Source organism: Salvelinus namaycush, chromosome 33 (genome assembly GCF_016432855.1).
Source record: "Salvelinus namaycush isolate Seneca chromosome 33, SaNama_1.0, whole genome shotgun sequence".
Taxonomy (NCBI): domain Eukaryota; kingdom Metazoa; phylum Chordata; class Actinopteri; order Salmoniformes; family Salmonidae; genus Salvelinus; species Salvelinus namaycush.
Window position 1 is genome coordinate 455,172 of NC_052339.1, and position 26,107 is coordinate 481,278.

The 26,107-nt window shown below is 40.8% G+C and overlaps 1 protein-coding gene across 1 annotated transcript in view; it reads right to left on the reverse strand.

Moving 5' to 3' along the window:
* Positions 1-26,107, reverse strand: part of LOC120027866 (cadherin-7-like) — a 132,294-nt gene that overhangs the window by 56,428 nt on the left and 49,759 nt on the right. The window contains exons 4-7 of the mRNA XM_038972947.1: positions 24,012-24,131; positions 5,969-6,136; positions 3,646-3,830; positions 592-845 (exon numbers count right to left, since the gene is read on the reverse strand). Of these exons, the coding sequence (XP_038828875.1) occupies positions 592-845; positions 3,646-3,830; positions 5,969-6,136; positions 24,012-24,131 (727 nt within the window). The remainder of the gene's footprint in view (positions 1-591; positions 846-3,645; positions 3,831-5,968; positions 6,137-24,011; positions 24,132-26,107) is intronic.

Consider the following 26,107-nt stretch of genomic DNA (forward strand, 5'->3'; position numbering starts at 1 on the left):
GGGTCCTAGCATGAATACCACCACACAACACTTTTAATTTTCAAATAATACATAATGGGAGGGAGTCTCATGAATGACATGGGGCAGATTGCGTTTATGAGTGGTTGCCATGGAAGAAAAAAATATATAACAAAAAAAAGCCATGTAGTGGTACAGACTGTTGACCCTTCTGGGGGATTGCCCTTCACTTGTTGATGACATTTCACTTTTGCAAATGTTGCATTCCCTCGAAAACCACAACACCATCTGGCTTTAGTGCGTGTCACACAGTCACAGAGGGAGTATAGAACTCATGGTGTCAGTGGTTTAAGTGTGTTGTGTAGATGGTGCTTAAATGTGTCGCTACTGAGATGTGAGAAGGTGAACGTGTATTTACAGTCCTACTCTAAAGGCGTTTGGACCTCCTGTCAACCTGACGGTGTAGCAACATGTTGAAAAAAACTGTTGAAATGACTTGGAATTCACTACTATGTTGAATAGGGCCAAGCTGGGTATAGTTGTTTTAGGAAACAGGTGCCACTTCATAAATTGGCTGGGACAACCGAGAGATTGGCTGTGATGGTGTGTAATAACTGGAGAGATGAGCTCTACCTGATAGCACTGTTGGAGGAGTCCGGATCGTGCGCGGCGACTCTCCCGATAGAGGTGCCAACTCTGGCATCCTCAGAGACCACCATCCTGCTGAGCTGCGTTGAGAACACAGGCGACTCGTTCACGTCCTCCACCGTCACCTTGACCGACGTTGTGTCGCTGAACGAACCCAGGTGCACAAACGCAGGGTCGATGTTCCGATTGGTGGCTTCGATTCGCACATTAAAGCTGTTCTTGGTCTCAAAGTCTAACGGCTGAACAAGTAAGACCAATAAAGAGAGACAAATATACATTAAAAGGAAGAAAAGGAAAAGCTATTTCATATTAATAAAAAAAAACATACAGTTGAAGTCAGAAGTTTACATACACTTAGGTTGGAGTCGTTAAAACTCATTTTTCAACCACTCCACACATTTCTTGTTAACAAACTATAGTTTAGGCAAGTCGGTTAGGACATCTACTTTGTGCATGCCACAAGTCATTTTTCCAACAATTGTTTACAGACAGATTATTTCACTTATAATTCACTGTATCACAATTCCAGTGGGTCAGAAGTTTACACACACTAAGTTGACTGTGCCTTTAAACAGCTTGGAAAATTCCAGAAATTGATGTCATGGCTTTAGAAGCATCTGATAGGCTAATTGACATCATTTGAGTCAATAGGAGGTGTACCTGTGGACGTATTTCAAGGCCTACCTCTTTGCTTGACATCATGGAAAAATCTAAAGGAATCAGCCAAGACCTCAGACAAAAAATTGTAGACCTCCACAAGTCTGGTTCATCCTTGGGAGCAATTTCCAAACGCCTGAAGGTACCATGTTCATCTGTACAAACAATAGTACGCAAGTATAAACACCATGGGACCACGCAGCTGTCATACCACTCAGGAAGGAGCTCAGTTCTGTCTCCTAGAGATGAATGTACTTTGGTGTGAAAAGTGCAAATAAATCCCAGAACAACAACAAAGGACCTTGTGAAGATTCTAGAGGAAACAGCTACAAATGTATCTATATCCACAGCAAAACGAGGCCTATATCGAAATAACCTGAAAGGCCGCTCAGCAAGGAAGAAGCCACTGCTCCAAAACCGCCATAAAAAAGCGAGACTATGGTTTGCAACTGCACATGGGGACAAAGATCGAACTTTTTGAAGAAATGTCCTCTAGTCTGATGAAAACAAAAACAGAACTATTTGGCCATAATGACCATTGTTATGTTTGTTGGGAAAAGCCGAAGAACACCATCCCATCCATGAAGCACGGGGGTGGCAACATTATGTTGTGGGGGTACTTTGCTGCAGGAGGGACTGGTGCACTTCACAAAATAGATGGCATCATGAGGTAGGAAAATGATGTGGAGATATTGAAGCAACATCTCAAGACATCAGACAGGAAGTTAAAGCTTGGTCGCAAATGGGTCTTCCAAATGGACAGTGACCCCAAACATACTTCCAAAGTTGTGGCAAAATGGCTTAAGGACAACAAAGTCAAGATATTGGAGTGGCCATCACAAAGCCCTGACCTCAATCCTATAGAAAATTTGTGGGCGGAATTGAAAAAGTGAGTGCGAGCAAGGAGGCCTACAAACCTGACTCAGTTACAACAGCTCTGTCAGGAGAAATGGGCCAAAATTCACCCAACTTATTGTGGGAAGCTTGTGGAAGGCTACCCAAAACGTTTGACCCAAGTTAAACATTTTAAAGGCAATGCTACCAAATACTAATTGAGTGTATGTAATCTTCTGACCCACTGGGAATGTGATGAAAGAAATAAAAGCTGAAATAAATCATTCTCTCTACAATTATTCTGACATTTCACATTCTTAAAATAAAGTGGTGATCCTAACTGACCTAAAACAGGGAATTTTTGCTAGGATTAAATGTCAGGAATTGTGAAAAACTGAGTTTAAATGTATTTGGCCAAGGTGTATGTAAACTTCCGATTTAAACTGTAGCTTGAGAGTATAGGTCAGCCAGATTCCAGATATCGACAAAGTGACTTTCCATTTAAGGTAAAGCATGTCCTGATTGGCTAGTTTATAAGCACTGGACACATTTGCTATAAATGGGGAGGGCAAAGCCGTAAAGATACTGTATTTGTATGCGCATCGCACATGCCAACATGGCCTCGTGATACACCAGTATATTGAAGAAATACAACAACCCTATCCAACCTTGCACATAATCAGACTCTCACAAATACATATTTAATCCAGACATTTTTATATTGACATACTGTGTAGTGTGAAAGCAATCTATTGATTGCAAGAAAAGGCAACACATCACGTTGAGAGGCATTTAAAAATGTGAGTGTTTAGAAGATATATTGTCATATTTTTGACTTATTGACTCACAGTTGTAGCCCTTATAATAAAGGACATTGATGTGACACATTTATTGTCTGTGTTTATTATCTGTATGACTTTCCACTCTGTGGTTCTCGTCTATGACTGGTGATGGTGAAAACAAACAAAATATCAGATTGAACCCTGTGACAACTGGCTTGGGTCCAACAATAGCTCTCACACCTACAAAGTCTCATGGCGGCCATTCTCAAATTCTTGAGTGGCCTGGGGATATCTTTTTAAACCTTAAAAAAACACTAAAATAGCCTACAAGTAAATAAACTATTGACATAGCAGTAATATTACATTTCGACCACTAAGTAAAAAGAAAGTAAAGTCTATGAGTGCGATAGGCTATAAAATAAAAGCCATTATATTTGGTCAACTGAAAAAAAAGCATGCTTATAATGCACTTGAAGCTAGACATCAAAGCATTAATATTACACAACTCTGCATCCCATCACATTCTCAGAGTGAGTCATCATCTTTGAACAGTGCAAGGCCATGGCCAGACAGAGATCGATGGAAACGGATGAAAAATATGCATTCGTCACTATCCGTTTTTGTCCGCCAAAAGATTGACTTCAACTTTTGACGGACAAAGTCAGAAGTGTTGCATGCGTTAAAAAAAACAAATATTGTCCATCTCAATGTATGAGCTCCATAGAAAAACTATTTTTGGACGGATACAAAATCTCTGCATGTTTACCTTTTGAAGGGTGATGACACCCTCTTGTGTGTCCTCATCTGTAGTGATGTTGAACAACCCAGGTCCGTCCTCAATGATCCTATACTCCATCTCTGCATTGGGGCCTATGTCTGCATCCACAGCCTTGACCCTGGCCACCACGGATGCCACAGGCAAGGACTCCAGCACAGTGTACTGATAGTTCTCTGGAGGATAGAGGAGTAGTGGTTAGAGATGAGGTGGTTTCCTTACTCCTTAGCAGCTCATATTTATATTGCCCCCCAGCTGCCTGTGATTTCCCTCTCTCACAATGAATGGTAAAACAGCAAATTAATGGATTTGTTTTTTTTCTCAATTTAAAGAGGAAATAGTGACAAATTATATTTAATGAGTAGTTTTCTATTTAATACATGTATGATGGTAAGGGCAAATATTTTTTTCTTGAACACTTTTAGAACAATGGAGTTGTTTGTATTCACATGAAAATGTATTACACATTCTGACTCCACACACTCCACGCTACATGAAACATAATATTTCTTGACCAAAGTGTATGGAAGAGTCCCCGATCCGTGCGTAATATAGTTGAAGTCGGAAGTTACACCTTGGCCAAATACATTTAAACTCAGTTTTTCACAATTCCTGACATTTAATCCTAGTAAAAATTCCCTGTCTTAGGTCAGTTAGGATCACCACTTTATTTTAAGAATGTGAAATGTCAGAATAACAGCAGAAAGAATCATTTATTTCGGCTTTTATTTCTTTCATCACATTCCCAGTGAGTCAGAAGTTTACATACACTCAAGTAGTATTTGGTAGCATTGGCTTTAAATTATTTAACTTGGGTCAAACGTTTCCGGTAGCTTTCCACAAGCTTCCCACAACAAATTGGGTGAATTTTGGCCCATTCCTCCTGACAGAGCTAGTGTAACTGAGTCAGGTTTATAGTCCTCCTTGCTCGCACACGCTTTTTCAGTTCTGCCCACAAATTTTCTATGGGATTGAGGTCAGGGCTTTGTGATGGCTACTCCAATACCTTGACTTTGTTGTCCTTAAGCCATTTTGCCACAACGTTGGACGTATGCTTGGGGTCATTGTCCATTTGGAAGACCCATTTGCGACCAAGCTTTAACTTCCTGACTGATGTCTTGAGATGTTGCTTCAATATATCCACATATTCTCCATCCTCATGAAGCCATCTATTTTGTGAAGTGCACCAGTTGTTAACAAGAAATGTGTGGAGTGGTTGAAAAACAAGTTCTAATGACTCCAACCTAAGTGTATGTAAACTTCCGACTTCAACTCTGTGTTCTGGTGGGATGAAATGTCTACTGGAAGATTCTATTACATGCAAACTCTCCCATTGTTTCCCCAAAGTCTTTGTCTGCACTTCTCCGACTTAAAGCATAAAAGGCGGGAATCATTTTCACAATCATAATTTCACCAATCACTATGGCAGAGCTCATTACCAGACCTTCCATGTTCCTCACCCCAGTGGCTCCCGACATTGCCCTCCTAACATTGTTTGCTGTCGTGTAATCTTTGTAATGGCTTATTAATTTGCCATGGAATAGAGGCTCCTTAAAAGACAAAAAGGCTTTCCTCCCCTTCCCTCATACGGTGTATGCCCCTCTTTGCCACCTTCCTCCAGCCTCCCCTCCAATCTTCCAATGTCTAATGTTTCTAGACTCTATAAGCTGTGGTGCTGTGTAATACTCTATTAATTCTGATCCATGACCTTGGGTGGGGGGTGAGGGGGATACAGGGGGGGGGGGGGGGGGGCTTTTCACCAAGCCTGGTCCCAAAGCCTCTTTCTTCCTAGGACAACAGTGCTTGGTTAAAGCGGCCGGTCGGTAGGACTATCAGCGGTAAAGCAATTGCCGGGGCCACAGATTATCATGAGAAGCACCTCACGCCTTTGAATCCCAACGCCTGGCCTGGAACCCATTAGTGGGCTGTGAAATAGGCTGTTGACAAACATTTTTTAGGTTTATACCTCCTAGGGTATCCTACATTTGAAGCCTTTGATCAAAGAAGTAATACATGTGCTGTGAACACCCTGATGATCAGATCGAGAGATACACAATGTTCAGCGAAATTACACATATGCATGAAAGGGGTACTGTGGTTAAATGAATCTGCAATATAAAGTATAGCCTACATTTTCACTCAAAGCTTTCTCCCCAAAACTGTCATTGTGAATGAGAGTGATTTTAGAGATTCATGTCAAACCGACACTATAGTGAGACTGAGATGACAGTGAATGGAGGGGTTCAGGGAATTGTCTGCGAGGGAGAGAGACACAGTGTCAGTGACACACAGAGCATAAAGGACTCAGTCTTACTACGAGAGAAGTGTGGCGGGTTGTCGTTGACGTCGGTGAGAGTGATCGTGACAGAGGTTGTGCCTGAAAGGCCGCCCATCTGGCCCACCATGTCTTTGGCCTGGATGACCAAAATGTATTGGTCTTTCACCTCTCGGTCCATGTTGGGCAGCGCTGTCCGGATGATGCCTGGAGAGGAGAAAGAGGGCGATTCAGAGATAGAGAGAGGGATGACAGGAAAGAAGAGAAATGCATGACAAGAGTGGAGAGAGAGGAGGGAAGGACAGGAGTGGATAGAGAGAGGGGTGACAAGAGAGGAGAGAGAGAGATCGGGGATGATGGGACATTTTTGTACAGAGAGCTAAGGGGTGAAAGCATAGTTTGCTCAGCTGTACCTGTGTTGTCAAGGAATGTATTACCTGCCTGTACTACTCTGTCATAATCTATTCATCATACAGAATTTACATGGTCTCAAAGTGTCAAACATGCAATATTATCTTTCATTTTTGCACCAAGTGTCCAATCCTGACACTAAAGTGAAAACACTACTGTGGTCAACTTTATACAGTATCTCTGCAAGGTCCTGAGTAAATTTTAGTCTGACGCAAAGGCCCGTGGCCCAGTGCAGTTACTTTGCTTTTGAAGGAATACACCAAATAATGAAATTTGAAATCAGCATTTTATCTCCTGACTGTAAAAATGATAATAATAATCCCACAAAGTTACCACAAATCTTGAATGGAAAAAAAGTCCTAATTCTTCTAAGGCAATTACTGTTGCATTCATAGTTAATGACTTACAGCACGTAACTCAGTTTCATTTATTAAAAGGCATTTATTGGGGATTCCAACAGAACATGGAAGATTACTCATTAAGTAGCTCCTGAAAAATTGGATCACGTACGTTTCCTTGCTCTAACTCTCTTGTAGGGCATTTTTGACATTATGGTCCGGACATTGATTTGCTTAAATAATGTGAAAGACGCAGACTCGGTCTCAACCTTTAAGTCTTTACTGAAGACTCATCTCTTCAGTGGGTCATATGATTGAGTTTAGTCTGGCCCAGGAGTGTGAACGTGAATGGAAAGGCTCTGGAGCAACGAACCGCCCTTGCTGTCTCTGCCTGGCCGGTTCCCCTCTCTCCACTGCGATTCTCTGCCTCTAATCCTATTACAGGGGCTGAGTCACTGGCTTACTGGTGCTCTTCCATGCCGTCCCTAGGAGGGGTGCGTCACTTGAGTGGGTTGAGTCACTGACATGATCTTCCTGTCTGGGTTGGCGAACCCCTTTGGGTTGTGCCGTGGCGGAGATCTTCGAGGGCTATACTCGGCCTTGTCTCAGGATGGTAAGTTGGTGGTTGAAGTTATCCCTCTAGTGGTGTGGGGGCTGTGCTTTGGCAAAGTGGGTGGGGTTATATCCTGCCTGTTTGGACCTGTCCGGGGGTATCATCGGATGGAGCCACAGTGTCTCCTGACCCCTCCTGTCTCAGCCTCCAGTATTTATGCTGCAATAGTTTATGTGTCGGGGGGCTAGGGTCAGTCTGTTATATCTAGAGTACTTCTCCTGTCTTATCCAGTGTCCTGTGTGAATTTAAGTATGCTCTCTCTAATTCGCTCTCTCTTTCTCTCTTTCTTTCTTTCTCTCTCTCGGAGGACCCGAGCACTAGGACCATGCCTAAGGACTACCTGGCATGATGACTCCTTGCTGTCCCCAGTCCACCTGGCCGTGCTGCTGCTCCAGTTTCAACTGTTCTGCCTGCAGCTATGGAACCCTGACCTGTTCACTGGACGTGCTACCTGTCCCAGACCTGCTGTTTTCAACTCTCTAGAGACAGCAGGAGCGGTAGGAGATACTCTTAATGATCGGCTATGAAAAGCCAACTGACATTTACTCCTAAGGTGCTGACTTGTTGCACCCTCGACAACTACTGTGATTATTATTATTTGACCATGCTGGTCATTTATGAACATTTTAACATCTTGGCCCTGTTCTGTTATAATCTCCACCCGGCACAGCCAGAAGAGGACTGGCCACACCTCATAGCCTGGCTCCTCTCTAGGTTTCTTCCTAGGTTTTGGCCTTTCTAGGGAGTTTTTCCTAGCCTGTTTGGGGTTTTAGGCTGGGTTTCTGTACAGCACTTTGAGATATCAGCTGATGTAAGAAGGACTATATAAATAAATTTGATTTGATTTGATATTTGGACACTAAACTTTCTAATCTCTCTTTTGTAGTAAATAAAACATGAGAATTGTCCTTGCTGTCTTTACAACAGCAAGGAGGTAACTGCATCCAATGAGGTTAATTAGGCTAAGTATGTATGCATGGATTAGAAGTCATGCATAGAGGTCCACCTGTCTAATGTAAATAATATAAAATTATTATATTGTCTTTGGAAAAAGCTTTAGAAGCTTATTTACCTGTCTGTACCCCTACACCTGCTGACCAATGTTCCCTCTAAACTGCGCACGTGCGTGTGAGAGCAGTAGCCCGGAGAGAGAAACACGATATTGAATTTCCCTAATTTTTCTAGAGCAGTGGTCACCTGTCGATTGCGATCGACTGGTCGTTCCCCAAGGCATTCATATCCATGTGTTCCTATTTTTGTTATTCGTTGCCGTAGATGCACCCGATGCCGCTTCCCTATGTGCCGGTTAGGCGAACTGTTGCCATTTTGTACCATTTCATGTGTCTGAAGGTACAAACCCTGCCTTCCCGGCGGGCCCAGAGAGAAAATCAAGCGCACTATAAATCTACCGCTGGCCAATCGGATGGCTCAGATTACCGTGCCTACAGTAATGTAGCAGGCATAAAAGAAAGCTACAGCAAAATTGATACTGTGATATTTCAAAATGTTTAAAACCATGACTAGAAGGAGTCTGTCATCAAACACAGCAAGGAGCTGCTGTTTTTATGACTGAGTTCATGTGTAAATACTTAGTCAACACGTCTATAAGCCATAAATGTGTGTTGTTCCTATTTCCACTCAACCCTACAACAAGCACTGCAGCAGTAATTAATGAGTAGGAAAGCGTATCTATAGGCTTGCGTTGCTATTATTAGCGGCTTGGGTCTTTTTTAATATGAAGGAATATTTCACTTTCTCTGTTCATAGGAATAACAACATGAATTTGAGCATGAGGCAGAAATAATGCGGTGCAACTTGATCCTTATGGTCAGTGTTAGTGGAAGAAAGGGAAAGGGATGTTGAGAGGCGAACCCTCAGTCTGCTGCTCTCTCCCTCCGCAGAGACTGACCATCAAATGCAGGCACCATCAGCCCAGTAAAATAAAAATAAAAAGCAAATTTTTTCAATGCTCATTCAGCCGTGCCTCACAATTAATACAACAACAGATCTATTACCGGTGTGATCATATAGCCTACCTAAAATTTTAAATATAATTTTTAAATGTCCCAAACAACAATGCAGTAGCAGGGCAATTCAAGAAAAGCCATTATGTGGTGATAATGAATTAGGGCTATAACTTACACCACAAACCTCATTGCTACAGTGCTGTTTTTATCTGGTTAATGTTGCATAGACTTACATTTTTTAAGTTATGTATAAAAAAAAAAAAATCTCGGCTTACATTACGCTAGATCTCAGCTTACATTTTGACTCAGGAAGTGATCTTGACTCAGAAATGGTTGGTGAACACTGTTCAAGAGTTTTCCCTGTTGACACTATCAACATTGACCTTTGCTGTGGCAATTGTGATCAAATGAATCCAAAATTAGCCACTTTTAATGCAACATGCAGAAACAAAACGAACTATGCAAGAGATGTTGTAGGCAGAGCGCATCGGAGTAGGATTCTATTGCATTTACATGCACTACTCAGCCCGTACTCTACACAGGCCTGTGTGACATAGACAATCAGAGCTGCAGTAGGCCTATATGCAAATAGAGCATTGCCATATATGGATCTGTCCCATTTACTTTGAACTTTACTGTGATGAGAGCATGAGCGAGTAGATGTGCTTGTTTTGAGATCGAAGGGAGAGCTGCAAGTAGCCACTTGTGCACATTTTGTTCATATCCTTTGCTACTTAGAGAGTTATTAGCCTAGTTATAGATAATTTGTAGTCAGCAATAGGGGAGTGATTGCTTCCTACGAGCACAAAATGTGTACATTTCTAGGCAAATTTGAAAAGTGAGTCAGGTAAAAAGCTTTTTTTTTGTCCTAAAGGGTTAGTGTTGTATTTTGAGACAGGCTTGAATAAGCTAAGTAGCAAATAGGCAGAGGGTAGCATAATTTGTCGATTCTCTGTAATAATGGAATGGGAATAATAATGCTTTTTATTTTGTAAAGTGGTTTCTTGCGTCAAAAAACACAGCAACATTTTCAGTCACCTCCTTGTCTGAAGGTGTCTTGGAATGTGGGCCTACATTAAACACCACACATTGGCTGCTACTAGACTGATGATAGAACAGCTGTTTCCATGTTAAAATGTTATGGGATGCATTTCTCCATTGTTTTGATGGTAGGCCAGATTAGCCTATATTATGATCAACAGAAGACAACATGGCCACTGTAAAAATAAATAATTAAAAAGCAGGTAGAGCCTCAGTATTCACAGTAAAAGCCAGCTGGAAGTTGCAAAGCATTTTCACAAAGTTGAAGTTTGCGCTCAGCAGACCTGAAATTTGCTCAGTGCTGAAAAAAAAGAGGGAATATTGCCGCTGACTACCTACAAGCATACACTCTCATAGCGACATTGTGAACAGAACTTGTAGACTTGACAAAAGGATGCATACATTTCACAAATGAAGCCTGGGATCACTGAGGAAAAACATTGTTGAGGTATTTAGACCAACTGCCTAAACCTTTGTTATGCTTACAAATCAAAGACTCTGTTAAGTGTTTTCTTTTCTCTCTGTCTTTCTTTATCAATGCCATTAAAGCCCTCAGGCTGAAAAGTGTTATTGGCCAGTCTAAGTAAATGGCTCAATTAGTGAAATTACATGCCGCTGTCCGCCTCTTTATCTGAGGCCTCTGCCATGCTCTCGCTACGCCATAATGATGGTCAATAAAGCCAAGTAGTTGTCAATATCCATACAGAACAAACTAATAAATAGTGGGTGAAGTTTTCCTAATGGGAGAACCACAGCTGCCTCTTCTTCAATGCTTTAGTTCCCTGTTTAAGACGAGGAATCAACATGTCAGTCGAGAAGCTGATTTATTTTTAACTCCTGTTCATCAAAGTATCTGTCTATGGAGCTACTGTATGTGTGGATGTGTGGATCGGATCGATCCATCTGCTCCTATATCCTAGCTGTATCCCCCTTTCCTCCAATCCATCCACTTATTCATCGATTCATCAGGTTTGATGCTAGTTTCTCCCACCGTGTAACCCTGTAGCCAATTAAAGAGCATTAACAGCGCTCCAGTGTCAGCTGCTGTGACACCAGTGAATCCTGTTTGCTGACATGCACGAGAGAGCTAGCTTCAAGCCATCAATCCAACAGAGGTCCCTCAAACCAGGCTAGGTACAAAATGAACAAAACATTCCTTGTTCTTTCAATCAATCAAAATGATTTATAAAGCCCTTTTTACATCAGCAGATGTCACAAAGTGCTTTACAGAAACCCAGCCTAAAACCCCAAACAGCAAGCAATGTTGATGTAGAAGCACAGTGGCTAGGAAAAACTGTGGTAGAGAGATTTGAAAACAGCAGGTCTGGGACAAGGTAGCACTCCCGATGAACAGGTCAGGGTTCCATAGCCGCAGGCAGAAGAGTATAAACTGGAGTAGCAGCATGACCAGGTGGACTGGGGACAGCCAGGAAGTCCTGAGGCATGGACCAAGGGCTCAGGTCCTCCGGGAGGGAGAGAGAGAGAATTAGAGGGAGCATACTTAAATTCATACAGGACACCAGATAAGACAGGAGAATAACACCAGATTTATCAGACTGACCCTAGCCCCCCGACATAGACTATTGCAGCATAGATACTGGAGGCTGAGACAGGGAGGGTCGGGAGACATGGTGGCCCCGTCCGACGAACCCCCCGGACAGGGCCAACCAGGCAGGAAATAATCCCACCCACGTTGCCAAAGCACAGCCCTCACACCACCAGAGGGATATCAACAGACCACCAACCTACTACCCTGAGACAAGGCTGAGTATAGCCCTCGAAGATCTCCTCCACCGCACGAGCCAGAGGGGGCAAAAAACCGGACAGGAAGATCAGGTCAGGGACTCAACCCACTCAAGTGACGCACCCCTCCTAGGGACGGCATGGAAGAGCACTAGTAAGCCAGTGATTCAGCCTCCGAAATAAGGTCAGAGGCAGAGAATCCCAATGGAGAGAGGGGAACAGACCAGGCAGAGACAGCAAGGGTGTTTCGTCACTCCAGTGCCTTTCCATTCACCTTCGCACCCCTGGGCTCAAACATAGGACCTACTAAAGAGATGAGTCTTCAGTAAAAACTTAAAGGTCGAGACTGAGTCTGCGTCTCTCACATGAATAGGCAGACCATTCCATAAAAATGTAGCTCTATAGGAGCTGCGCCACTCGGGCTCCTGAGTAGTGTAGCGGTCTAAGGCACTGCATCTCAGAGCAAGAGTCATCACTGTGGTCCCTGGCTCGAATCCTGGCTGCATCACATCCGGCCGTGATTGGGAGTCTCATAGGGCGCAATTGGCCCAGCGTAAGAATTTGTTGTTAACTGACTTGCCTAGTTTAATAAAACGGGGGAAAGCACTACCTCCAGCTGTTTGCTTAGAAATTCTAGGGACATCACAGAGACAAAGAAACAAAGTTCTAACTTGAAAGAACAAAACAGTCATAAAGCTTTCTGAAAAAGAAAGCTGTTATAAAAAAGTTGGCTAATGGCCACCAAACCCCCCCCCCCCCCCCCCAAAAAAAACAACAGCAGCTTCCCAAAAAACGTTAAATGAAGCCCGTAAGAAAATATGTTGTGTTTGCAGCCGGCAGTAAACCAAGTGAATCATCTCACTAAGCAAAGAAAGGCTTCACATCTCTGTTAACCCTGCACCACGACCGTGTCATTCCTGGGGAGAGCCGATGATTAACCTGTTGAGGACAGAGGGCGCTGTTTTCACTTTGGGGGAAAATCGTGCCCAATTTAAACGGCCTCGTACTCAATTCTTGCTCGTACAATATGCATATTATTATTACTATTGGATAGAAAACACTCTCTAGTTTCTAAAACCGTTTGAATTATATCTGTGAGTAAAACAGAACTCATTTTGCAGCAAACTTCCTGACAGGAAGTGGAAAATCTGAAATCGATGCTCTGTTCTAGGGCCTGCCTATAAATGTCCTTGATATTTATTAATATACATGCACTTCATACGTCTTCCACTAGATGTCGACAGGCAGTGAGAGAAGAAATGGAGTGTATAACTTGATCTGGGGTCGAATGAAAGCTCTTGGCATGACGTGTCACCAGTTTCCTGTTTTCTGGAGCGCGCGAGAAGGGACCTGGTATTGCCTTCTGAAAAGCTGTCGTTATAGACGACTAATATCTCCGGCTTTGATTTTATTTGATAAATGTGACAATATCATCGTAAAGTATGTTTTTTCAATATAGTTTTATTAGATTATTGAAATTTATTCGGGACGTTAGGCGTGTTGCGTTGTGTGCCTTTGTTCAGGAAGGAGAGCTTCGCGCTACTTTGCTAGCTTTCCGTGCTAATTGACTGGAGAAGAGGACATTCTAAAACCAAACAACGATTGTTCTGGACAAAGGACCCCTTGTACAACATTCTGATGGACGATCATCAAAAGTAGGACCCATTTTATGATGTTATTTCATATATCTGTCGTACATGTGTACTAGTAGTTTGCGGCCAGGTTTTGGGCACGCTCTCGCCATAACGTAAACTGCATATCGTAATGAAGTTCTTTTTAGAATTCTAACACGGCGATTGCATTAAGAACTAGTGTATCTATCATTTCCTATACAACATGTATTTTCTAGTAACGTTTATGAATAGTTATTTGGTCAGAATAGTTGAGTGTCATAAAAATATCCGCACATTCTGGGAAAAAGATGCTACGTTAGCACAATGTATAACCACTGATTTCAGCTCTAAATATGCACATTTTCGAACAAAACATAAGTGTATGTATAACCTGATGTTATAGGACTGTCATCTGATGAAGGTTTATGAAGGTTAGTGAAAATTAATATCCTTTGCTGGTTTATTCGCTATCGCTAACGTGCCTATTGCTATCGCTAACGTGCCTTGATGAATGAATGCGGTAGTGTGGTAGGCTATTGTAGTAAGCTAATATAATGCTATATTGTGTTTTCGCTGTAAAACACTTAAAAAATCGGAAATATTGGCTGGATTCACAAGATGTTTGTCTTTAATTTGCTGTACACCATCGATTTTTCAGAAATGTTTTATGATGAGTATTTAGGTATTTGACGTTGGTGTCTGTAATTACTCTGGCTGCTTCGGTGCTATTTCTGACGGTAGCTGTGATGGTAGCTGCAATGTAAAACTGATTTATACCTCAAATATGCACATTTTTCGAACAAAACATAGATTTATTGTATAACATGTTATAAGACTGTCATCTGATGAAGTTGTTTCTTGGTTAGTTTGGTTGGTTCTTTGTTAGTTAGGTTGGCTTTGTGCATGCTACCTGTGCTGTGAAAAATGTCTGTCCTTTTTTGTATTTGGTGGTGAGCTAACATAAATATATGTGGTGTTTTCGCTGTAAAACATTTTAAAAATCGGACATGTTGACTGGATTCACAAGATGTGTATCTTTCATTTGCTGTATTGGACTTGTTAATGTGTGAAAGTTAAATATTTCTCAAAAATATTTTTTGAATTTCGCGCTCTGCCTTTTCAGTGGAATGTGGGAGGAGTTCCGCTAGCGGAACCCCGGTGCTAGACAGGTTAAAATACTTCTGTGGCTGTCACGGCATGGCCCTGCATCGGCATTGTCCCTGTGCTGCTGGAAAATATACATTATAGCAAGCGCGCATTTCCTCTACCCAGCGCTGGCGGCAGAGGGGTAGACCACTCTCCCTGCAAAAAGCCTAGGATCCTTGATATTTGTCTAGGGAAGAGGAAATAAATGTCTGGGGACTGGAGCGCTTTGTTAGGATAGGAACCCCTCTGGCCCACCATCCGTGTAGTTATGAGAGGTAACGATGAAGGTGATGGAAACTTAAACAAGAGTGGTAGGCCAGAGGGGTCCACTTACACCCAATTGATCCATGTTAGATAAATGCACCTGAAAAAGCCACCTTCTAGGCATACTCTACAAGAAAAGCCACCTTCTAGGCATACTCTACATCTAACTCTTATCTTTTGAAAGATTCCAACCCAGAGCACAGATACATATTTGAATAAAAATTGATCTCACTCATTGTAACGTCTGCTTCCAACTCACACTCTCAAACACGTAGATCCCCTGAACGCAGCTCACTCTCCAGATCCCAATCACCTGAATTCTGATCAGCTGTTCACACACCTGTATATCATTATCTTACACTATTTAGTTCAGTTCTTTGCACCCCATCATTGTGAGGTATTGTTTGTTTTGTGACACACCTCTATACGGAGCTCTGTTTTTCCTGTAATTTACTCCTCCCGTGTATGATAGTTTTTGCCTGCCTCAATAATGATGCCTTTTGCCTATTCCCTGTCTGTACTTTTGCCTATCGGATTTCCTGTTATCAACCTATTGCCTGATCTCCCGGACGACATTACTAGCCTTTTCCCTGCCTGTACTGTTGCCTTTTTGGACCCCTGTGTATGACCTTTGATGGGGTCAAATTGGGGTCATGATAGGGGCTGCACCAAATGTTTGATATATTATAATAATTGATTATGCTTAGGTTGTATTAATAGAAGGGGGGGCTATGGGACCCTCCTCCTCCACATTTATAGGGTCCTAGACTACAGATTAACAATATATGTATATTATAAGGTTTAAAATTGTTTCACAGTTATTTTCTAGTCTCTGCCTCTTATAAAGAAACGGTCTGTGAGAAAAGCACCTCAAAGATAAACACAGAACCATGCAGGGGAAAGAGATAAGAGACTAGTTAGACATACCACTATAAATCAACTTGGGGAGTGGACATTTACTGCTAAGCCTTTAGATAACGCTGAAACTATGTTTGTATAGCTGTGGATGCATGGGCTTGGTCTCATGAGTAGAAGGTAATGACGTAGACAGTTACATTACAGGGGGTTGACTACAAGCATGATAAAAGCAACTTGGGACTTTTCCTATTTTGCAGAACTCAGGAGAGACATCCGTTGTATGTGTGATGTTTGATCTTTGACTTCTGTCTACAGCTGTATTTTGATTAAAATTGTTATGATTCATAAGTGCACATTTTGAGTGTTCCTTATTCGTTAAGTAAAAAACAGAGCACAGAAAAACTGAACCAACACCTTCTGCCTGCCCCTGGACCCAGCTACCTGCCTCCTCCTGTGGTCCTTTACAATAAACACCTGCTGCACCCTGTGCTTGAAACCAGCTCTCTGTCTCCCATTGTGTTCATTACACTCATACTGTGAAAGATACCCAGACGGAACTAGTATCAGCTGAGTCATCATTCGCCACCTTGACTTAGTATGATACGTTAAATGGCTGGGGGCAGTATTGAATAGCTTTGATGAATAAGGTGCCCAGAGGTGCCCAGGGGTACCCAGAGTAAACTGCCTGCTCCTCAGTCCCAGTTGCTAAAATATGCTAATATATAATATATATATTTGGATAGAAAACACTCTTAAGTTTCTAAAACTGTTTGAATGATGTCTGTGAGTATAACAGAACACCTATGGCAGGCAAAAACCTGAGAAAAAATCCAACCAGGAAGTGGGAAATCTGAGGTTGGTCGATTTACGACTCAGCCCCTATTGAAGATACAGTGGGATATTAGTCATGTTGCACTTCCTAAGGCTTCCACTAGATGTCAACCATCTTTAGAGAAACTTGTTTGAGGCTTCTACTGTAAAGGGGGGCTGAATGAGAGGGGATTGAGTCAGTCTGGCAGAGTGCCAGGATCTGGTCATGCGCATTCACATGAGAGGTAGCTCAGGTTCCATTTGCTTTTTCTGAAGACGAAAGAATTCTCCGGTTGGAACATTATTGAAGATTTATCTTAAAAACATCCTAAAGATTGATTCTATACATCGTTTGACATGTTTCTACGGACTGTAACGGAACTTTTTGACATTTCGTCTGCAACTAGTCAACGCGCATCGTAAATTTTAATTTGTTTACCAAACGCGCTAACAAAAGTAGCTATTTGGAAATAAATGATGGACATTGTCGAACAAATCAAACATTTATTGTGGAACTGGGCTTCCTGGGAGTGCATTCTGATGAAGATATTCAAAGGTAAGATAATATTTATAATGTTATTTCTGACTTCTGTTGACTGCACAATATGGCGGATATCTTTTTGTCTTGATTGGGCTCTGAGCGCCGTACTCAGATTATTGCATGTTTTGCTTTTCCCGTAAAGCTTCATTGAAATCTGACACAGTGGTTGCATTAAGGAGAAGTGGATCTAAAATTCCAGGTATAACACTTGTATCTTTGATCAACGTTTATTATGAGGATTTCTGGAAATTATTTTTTTTATATAAATATGAACTTTACCGAACAAAACATACATGTATTGTGTAACATGAAGTCCTATGAGTGTCATCTGATGAAGATCATCAAAGGTTAGTGATTAATTTTATCTCTTTCTGCTTTTTGTGACTCCTGTCTTTGGCTGGAAAAATGGCTGTGTTTTTCTGTGATTTGGCGGTGACCTAACATAACCGTTTGTGGTGCTTTGGCTGTAAAGCCTGTTTGAAATCAGACACTGTGGTGGGATTAACAACAAGATTACCTTTAAAATGGTATAAGATACTTGTATGTTTGAGTTATTTTAATTATGAGATTTCTGTTGTTTGAATTTTGCGCCCTGCACTTTCACTGGCTTTTGTCATATCGATCCTGTTAATGGGATCGTAGCCATAAGAAGTTAAATGTCCCATCTCTTGGTGGTCTGGATGTGGTGTAACATTCAACAATTATGTAACATTACGAGACGTAGATAATTGTGACTCATCTTCAGTAACATTACTATTATACAGTATTTGAAATACAGGAGGAAATGCTACTGTATATGCAAAATGTGATGAAAGGGTTGAGATAATGGATTTTCTGCCAAGCTATAGTATTGCACACTACGTGGCATAACGATGTGAGGCCAGATTTATACCTACCCTGAGCTGTAATGGCCTCCAGTCACTGGAGTGGATAGTACTGTACAAGGATCTCCGTCAGAGGCGATTCACAATTGTGTGTGTGTGTTTGGGTTGGTGTCATGACTTGTACAGACTAGAGAGCACCTCGAGTAGAAAGCTCCCAAAAGGCCCTGCCAATATCTTAATCAGAACGGGATTTCCAGGTTTTGGAACCATCTCCCAGTCTCTGTATTTGGTATCTTAGTGCTGAAAAAAACAGTTGGGGAGCAGCTAAACTGGCATTGGCCTTGTCCCTTATTTGAGCATTTTACATTTAATTAAATTATCTCCTCTCTCATGACCATACGAGCTGAAAAAGATGATGGGGAAGCTCTAAACGCTGTCATCGCAGAAGTAGCACGTACATCAAATTGAAATGCATGCAGGCCCCCTCTTAAAAAAAACGTTAAACATAATGAATCCTCGCACAGACACCTGGCCTTTCCGCTCCCACCCGTCGTTAGGACAGAGGTCTGAGGCAAGCAGACTTGTCTGGGCATTGCCGATGTGCTCGAGTGCTCATCTCTGCCCTAAGGTGTACAAAACTCTGAGTATTTGCAGGGAGGTGTGCATTATTAATCCCTGTTAGTTATGGTACATTTCTACTAATGCCATTCCAAAATGCCAAATGAGTATCATAGAAAACAGTAGACGGACTAGACAGTCATTGTTAGCTACATTTATTCATTGAGTCTTTCATCAATTACCCACATGCAGGCCTCAACGCCTAGCAGTGCACCACATTTTGATTTCACCTTCAAACTCAAGTGCCCTATTTCCTGAGCAACATTACAAAATGGAGGCTTAATAGGCCACTGTCACCCACAGCAATTTATGTATTTTGCCAACATGATGCATTACATTTACAGCTTGAAAATTATTGAAGCTATTCAGGATTAAGCACTTTTTTTCCCCAAGGGCACCTTGCGGATTCAATTTGCGATTAAAGACTCCCAGTATAGGGACTTGCCTGACCAAAGTGAGCCAGGATTCAAACCCTCCAAGTCACATTTGACATTGTCCACCTCCCTGACCACTATTCCTCAACCACTTAATCGCTGGTGGTGCAGTATTACTGTGTAGCTCGAGCTCAAGGAGTGCATTTCAGCCCGAGCACTTTGTCAAAGTCACCCCTTCGCTAAGGCACAGCTTATTTCAATTAATTATTCTAATTAGTAGTTTGCAGTCATAGAAACAGCATTCACCTTTGGTCTTTTCTTCACAGGTAGCCTCATTTAAATGTATTGTAAATCAATGTTTTTGTTTCCTGTGCCAGACACAATTTGTTTGATTTAGCTTTGCAGTATGTACTGTATTTCCTCCATGTTGTGTCTGCACATGTAAAGTGCATACAAATTCTGTTCAAATATGCTAAAGTTAAGGTGCCACTCAAAATAAATTTTCACAGAAGTATCCACAGCAAAAACATGAAACATAGTCTGTTCTGGCTTTCCAGGAAGTCAAAGAGCACTATTACATCACCTGAAGAGTACTCTTTCTTCATTGCACTTTCTACACTATGTAGCCACTTCAGTAATCCCAACCGCTTCAAACAATAAGAAAGATCAAATTTCAAGAGCCTTCTTAGGTAATGAAACACACATCATGGCTTGCGTGTGGGCTCCATTCCTTGAACTGGATGAGTCTTTAGTAAAAATAACTATGCAGACAGAGTAATGAGCCTTTATGGGGTAGACATGCTGCTTAAACATCACTTAAGCAAATGTCGGCTCTCACTCTGATTAGTATTGATGTCACAAATTCTCAGTTGAGACTTATTGCGGAGCTGAAGTAGTCTCGCTAACTTTGTTAAAGATCATTTTGAAGACGCATTCCAGTAGTCACATTTCCATCAATCTTGTTCCCCGCACAGACTAATGTGCTAGGCTTCACAGCATGAAAATGCTTCCAATGTCTGCTAGTCAGAACTTCCTGAAACGCATATGGTATTGAATCAGGGGACTGGCTTGATGCTACTTGCCCACCCAGTCTCATGGACTCTGTAATAAGAGGACTGTTTATTCAAGAAATAGATAAGTTAACTTTTAATAAGTCAGTGAGTTCACTTATTGTCTATAAGTCTGTCTGACTTATAAAACCTCAGCATGTAAGCAAATCTCCCCTGGATTGTTGCAGGAAGAAAAAGATGATAAGCCAAAAAATAATGGAACTACGCCCAATGTTCTGTTTTCTTCCCAGTGCTTTGCATGAGGCTAGCGTCCCCCACAGTGGGGCGGTGGCTAATGAGCCAACTAGCTAGCTGTAGCCGAGGACAACAGCTGTACCCTCCAACGAAGCACCCCAAGAGTCAAAACCACTACTTCACATCCCAGCATTGTTATGCAGTTCCATTGCTTTATATCTGTCGAATTAAACAAAAAAAAACAAATATATATTCTTGAGTTTAGAGAATGTAGATGGCAAATTCTCCAGCATTGAATGAACACTGCCAGTGTTACATTTAACACTGGGTCACAGTATATATTAGTCCACACTTTTCAGTGTTAAATTAACATTGTGCTTAGTGTGACGCTGTTACACTTCGTCAGTGTTAGGGACTTTCACTTTTAGTGTTATGCAATAACACCTTATAAAGTTGTTTTAACACTAGGAAGTGTATATAGTTTGAGACAATCAGGTTTTACAATAACACCTCATAATCAATCAAATGTATTTATAAAGCCCTTTTTACATCAGCAGATGCCCAGCCTAAAACTCCAAACAGCAAACAATGCTGATGTAGAAGCATAGACCACCTAAACTGGTACAACACTTCCACTTTCACAGGAGGCCAAAAACAACTAACTGAAAGCCACGCCCCCACTAAGCCACACCTCCAATACCATTTCCCTGTGTCCCTTGCCTTTAAGAGTGAATTGTAGAGTTACCACCAATGACTGTATTTGTTAGTGACAGAGAAATGGTTGTTGAATTCATAAATGTTCAGTCATTTAGCCTTCATCTAGTGAGTTATTATGTAAATATTATCATACAAATGTAACTCTTTATGACAATACATTACATATCTCATTTTGAGACCTAGTTTTACCGTAATACTATGGCCTGGAGCGCATTGTTTACAGACCACATCAGGCCTACAAGTCAAATTACGATGGTTTACAAAGTTAAGCAGAATTGCTATTGGAATCCAGGCAGAGTTAGGAACAGCTGGAATTTTCATTCACCCACAACCTGCATTCAGAATGGCTGTAAAGATTGTGAACAGTGATAAAGGAGACTATCTAAACCATTTAAACTGGAACAACCACTTCAGTAATGTGTGCAATAAATCTAACTAACTGATTGGATTAGTTTAGAAAAATGTATGTTGTTTATCTTTGTGTAGCATAATATTGATTGAGTAATCAATGTACATACAAAAACACAGATAATAAAAACATTCCAAAAAACAACAACCTACAGTAGAGCATGCTGGGAAATATGATAATGATCGGCATGGTTTGGATGGGAACATTTTTATCTCCCAAGGGTAAAACACTCCCAACTCAACTCTGGTTATTATCACCAACACTGGGGTTATTTTACACCAATGAGTGTTAATTTAAAGATGCATTATGAAGAAATTGCTCAGCCATTTCCTGGTTGCAAAAATTGTAATAGTTTGCTTAATTTCAGTTTGTGACAAAACAAGCAAGTATAGTGTAGAGAATCATTGTACCATATCAATCGCTTTGAAATATTGTATACAAAATATTGTATTTTTAGCTGTTTTAAGCTGGTGTACAAAACTGAAAGTAAAAGACAAGAAAATGTAATTTAACTTCTCTGGGATATGTGGGATGCTAACGTCCCACTTGGCCAAAAGCCAGTAAAAATGCAGAGCTCCAAATTCAAATAAATTACTATAAAAATCAAACTTTCATGAAATCACACATGAAAGACACCAAAATAAAGCTACACTTGTTGTGAATCCAGCCAACATGTCTGATTTCAAAAAGGATTTACGGCGAAAGCACACCAAACGATTATGTTAGGTCAGTACATAGCCACAGTAAAACAGCCATTTTTCCAGCCAAAGAGAGGAGTAACAAAAAGCAGAAATAGAGATAAAATGAATCACTAACCTTTGATGATCTTCATCAGATGACACTCATGGGACTTCATGTTACACAATACATGTATGTTTTGTTCGGTAAAGTTCATATTATATCCAAAAATCTGAGTTTAGGCGGGACGCTACTGTCTCACTTGGCCAAAAGCCTGAGAAAATGCAGAGCGCCATATTCAAATAAATTACTATAAAAATCAAACTTTCATTAAATCACACATGAAAGATACCAAATTAAAGCTACACTGGTTGTGAATCGAGCCAACATGTCAGATTTCAAATAGGCTTTTCGGCGAAAGCAAACGATGTTAGTATCTGAGGATAGCACCATAGTAAACAGAGAGAGAAGCATATTTCAACCCTGCAAGCGCGACACAAAACGCAGAAATAAAAATATAATTCATGCCTTACCTTTGACGAGCTTCTGTTGTTGGCACTCCAATATGTCCCATAAACATCACAAATGGTCCTTTTGTTCAATTAATTCCGTCGATATATATCCAATTTATTTGGCGCGTTTGATCCAGAAAAACACTGGTTCCAAATTGTGAAACGTGACTACAAAATATCTCAAAAGTTACCTGTAAACTTTGCCAAAACATTTCAAACTACTTTTGTAATACAACTTTAGGTATTTTTTTACGTAAATAATCAAAAAATTGAAGACGGGATGATCTGTGTTCAATACAGGATTAAAACAAGCTGTAGCTAGCTTTTTTGAATCAAGTGACCCTGATTCAAAATGGCCGTACCTCTTCATTACACAAAGGAAAAACCCTCAACCAATTTCTAAAGACTGTTGACATCCAGTGGAAGCGGTAGGAACTGACTGCAAGAAGGTAAATTAGAAATCTGTATTCCCAATGAAAATCCATTGAAAAGAGAGTGACCTCAAAAAAGAAAAATCTGAATGGTTTGTCCTCGGGGTTTCCCCTGCTAAATAAGTTATGTTACACTCACAGACATGATTCAAACAGTTTTAGAAACTTCAGAGTGTTTTCTATCCAAATCTACTAACAATATGCATATCTTATCTTCTGGGGATGAGTAGCTGGCAGTTGAATTTGGGTATGCTTTTCATCCAAACGTGAAAATCCTGTCCCCTATCATAGAGAAGTTAAGGGAAGCATAGATATAGCGCTATAGAACAGATCTACCTCTTCATAGACTTGCTTCAATGAGAGTGACAGATCATTAACACACATTTCTATGTGAATATGGTCAGTCGCCCCCAAAAAGTTACATATTGCAGCTTTAATTCTTAGAGTTCATTTAACACCTGAATCAACACTAGAAATGTTACACTGAAAAATAACACTAAGTATCACTGGCCAATTTTCTGTGTGTGATAGGATACATACTGCTACCATGTGTATCTGCTACAATGTAAACTGACATTTTCATGTGAGGCATTTGAGCAGTTTGATAGTATAGCACATATATTTTTTTAATACATTAAAAATCCTTAGGAGTATATTTATGCTCCTGTAAATCAATCTAAGTAACGTATTAAAAAAATCCCATCAAATCTGTCAATTTAAGATGGAGATATCAGTTTTTGTATGGGCCGTGTCTTAATCCACCGCATCCGCCTATGTCGGTCTTCCGCATCTGCAGTGGAAGGTCGCCAAGCTACAGTGGTGTTTGTTAGACCAACGGCTTAGACTTTAAGTTAATAACATTTAGTCATACAGTATGTCTGACCAGTCCAGACTGTTGGGAATTCTTATTCCCAACAGTCAGCAGCCTACCTGTTTTTGGTTCCACTGAGAAGTAGGGTTGTCCGCTGATGATGCTGTAGACCACCCTGGCACTGTTCCCATATGTCGGATCATCTGCGTCTGTGGCTGCCACTTGGACCACCATTGTTCCTGTAGACAGACAGCATCCAATTAGTTATCAAGACAACATCAGCCATTTTTGTAGACAAACAGCTCTCACATCAACAGTATGTGTGACAACATTTCCACAAAGCTTACAAATGTCAATGTTATATATTCAGTAAAAAACACACCTTATTCTATATGGGCTACAATTAGGGATGTTCTATATATATATATATATATATATATATATATATATATATATATATGTGTGTGTATATATGTATATGTATGTATGTATATGTTTGTATATATATATATATGAGTGTGTATATATGTTTGTAACAATACATACTGTAATAACACATTTCTGCCCAGTAATCCTTGGTGCTTGTTTTGGAGTTCAGAGGAAATGTCTTACCCATGGCATTTAACATTTGGAGCTCTGATTTCATGTTAAAGTGAGTTTAGATCTCTACGCACTCAAATGTTTGTCTAAATCTTCCCAGGCGCCAAATGTTCAAGCATAAACTGTGCTCTGACTTCTTCCACAGACGCTGCACAACACTGTTTCCTATGGATACCATACACCGTTACCAGTGTTTGTACTGTACACTGAAACATATTAAGGTTCTTAAATGGTTGAAGCTGAGCAATTCACTCATGCTTTGCTGGGCAGTACAGTCATATCTGAGTAAGATCATAACATGGTGTCAGAAGTACTAACAGCTGACTGCTCTCTCGTGTCTTGTTATTGAGCCGAGCAGCCCAAGCGGAGTCGTTGGTATGGATACTCACAGACACAGAGCTACCAGGAGCAGAGCCCATGCAGAGCGAGCAACGCTCAGGGAGTGAGTGAGTGACAGACAGAGATCAGCAGCTAATGGATTTACTAATGGAGGAAGTTATTTCTGATTTTGGTTTTCGGGCAAAGCCGGGCTGGGCCTTAACCTGTTAGTGAATAGGGGGCGCTATTTTCACTTTGGGAAAAATCGTGCCCAAATTAAACGGCCTCGTACTCTGTTCTAGATCATACGATATGCATATTATTATTACTATTGGATAGAAAACACTCTGAAGTTTCTAAAACTGTTTGAATTATATCTGTGAGTAAAACAGAACTCATTTGGCAGCAAACTTCCAAACAGGAAGTGACAATTCTGAAAATGGGGCTCTGTGTTAGGCCTTGCCTATTCAATTGCCTTTTATTTATGGATCTGTATGCACTTCATACGCCTTCCACTAGATGTCAACAGGCAGTAGAATGTTGAATGGGGTGTCTAGCTTGATGTGAGACCTAATGAGAGCTTTTGGAGTGACAGGTCCGCCCTATTGGCAGTATTCAACTGCGCACCAGGGAACCCCACATTGTCTTCTGAAATGCGTTAGGTATACACGACGAAATGCTCCGGCTCGGACTTTATTGGATACATATGATAAAAACATCATAAAGATGGATTTTCAACCGAGTTTGACCATGCGCCAAGAATTCTTGGACATGTGCGCTCCACAATGCTAGCCAAAGTTGCTAATTCGACAGAAGAAATGGACATTCTAAAACAAAACAACGATTTATTGTGGAAATAGGACTCCTTGCACTACATTCTGATGGAAGATCATCAAAGGTAAGAGAATATTTATGATGTTATTTCGTATTTTTGTGGTATATGTTGGCTCCAACAAGGCGGAGAATTGGTGGGCACTGTCTCACAATATTGCATGCTGTACTTTGTACTAAAGTTATTTTTTTTAATCTAACACAGCGGTTGCATTAAGAACCAGTGTATCTTTCATTTGCTGTACAACATGTATTTTTTAGTAAAGTTTATGATGATTTTTTTGGTTAGATTACGTGACTGTCCAAAATTTCTCCGGACAATTTGGTGCATTCTGGCGCCGTATTCACAATGTAAAACCAGGATTTGTAGCTATAAATATGCACATTTTCGAACAAAACATAAATGTATTGTATAACATGATGTTATAAGACTGTCATCTGATGAAGTTGTTCAAAGCTTAGTGAT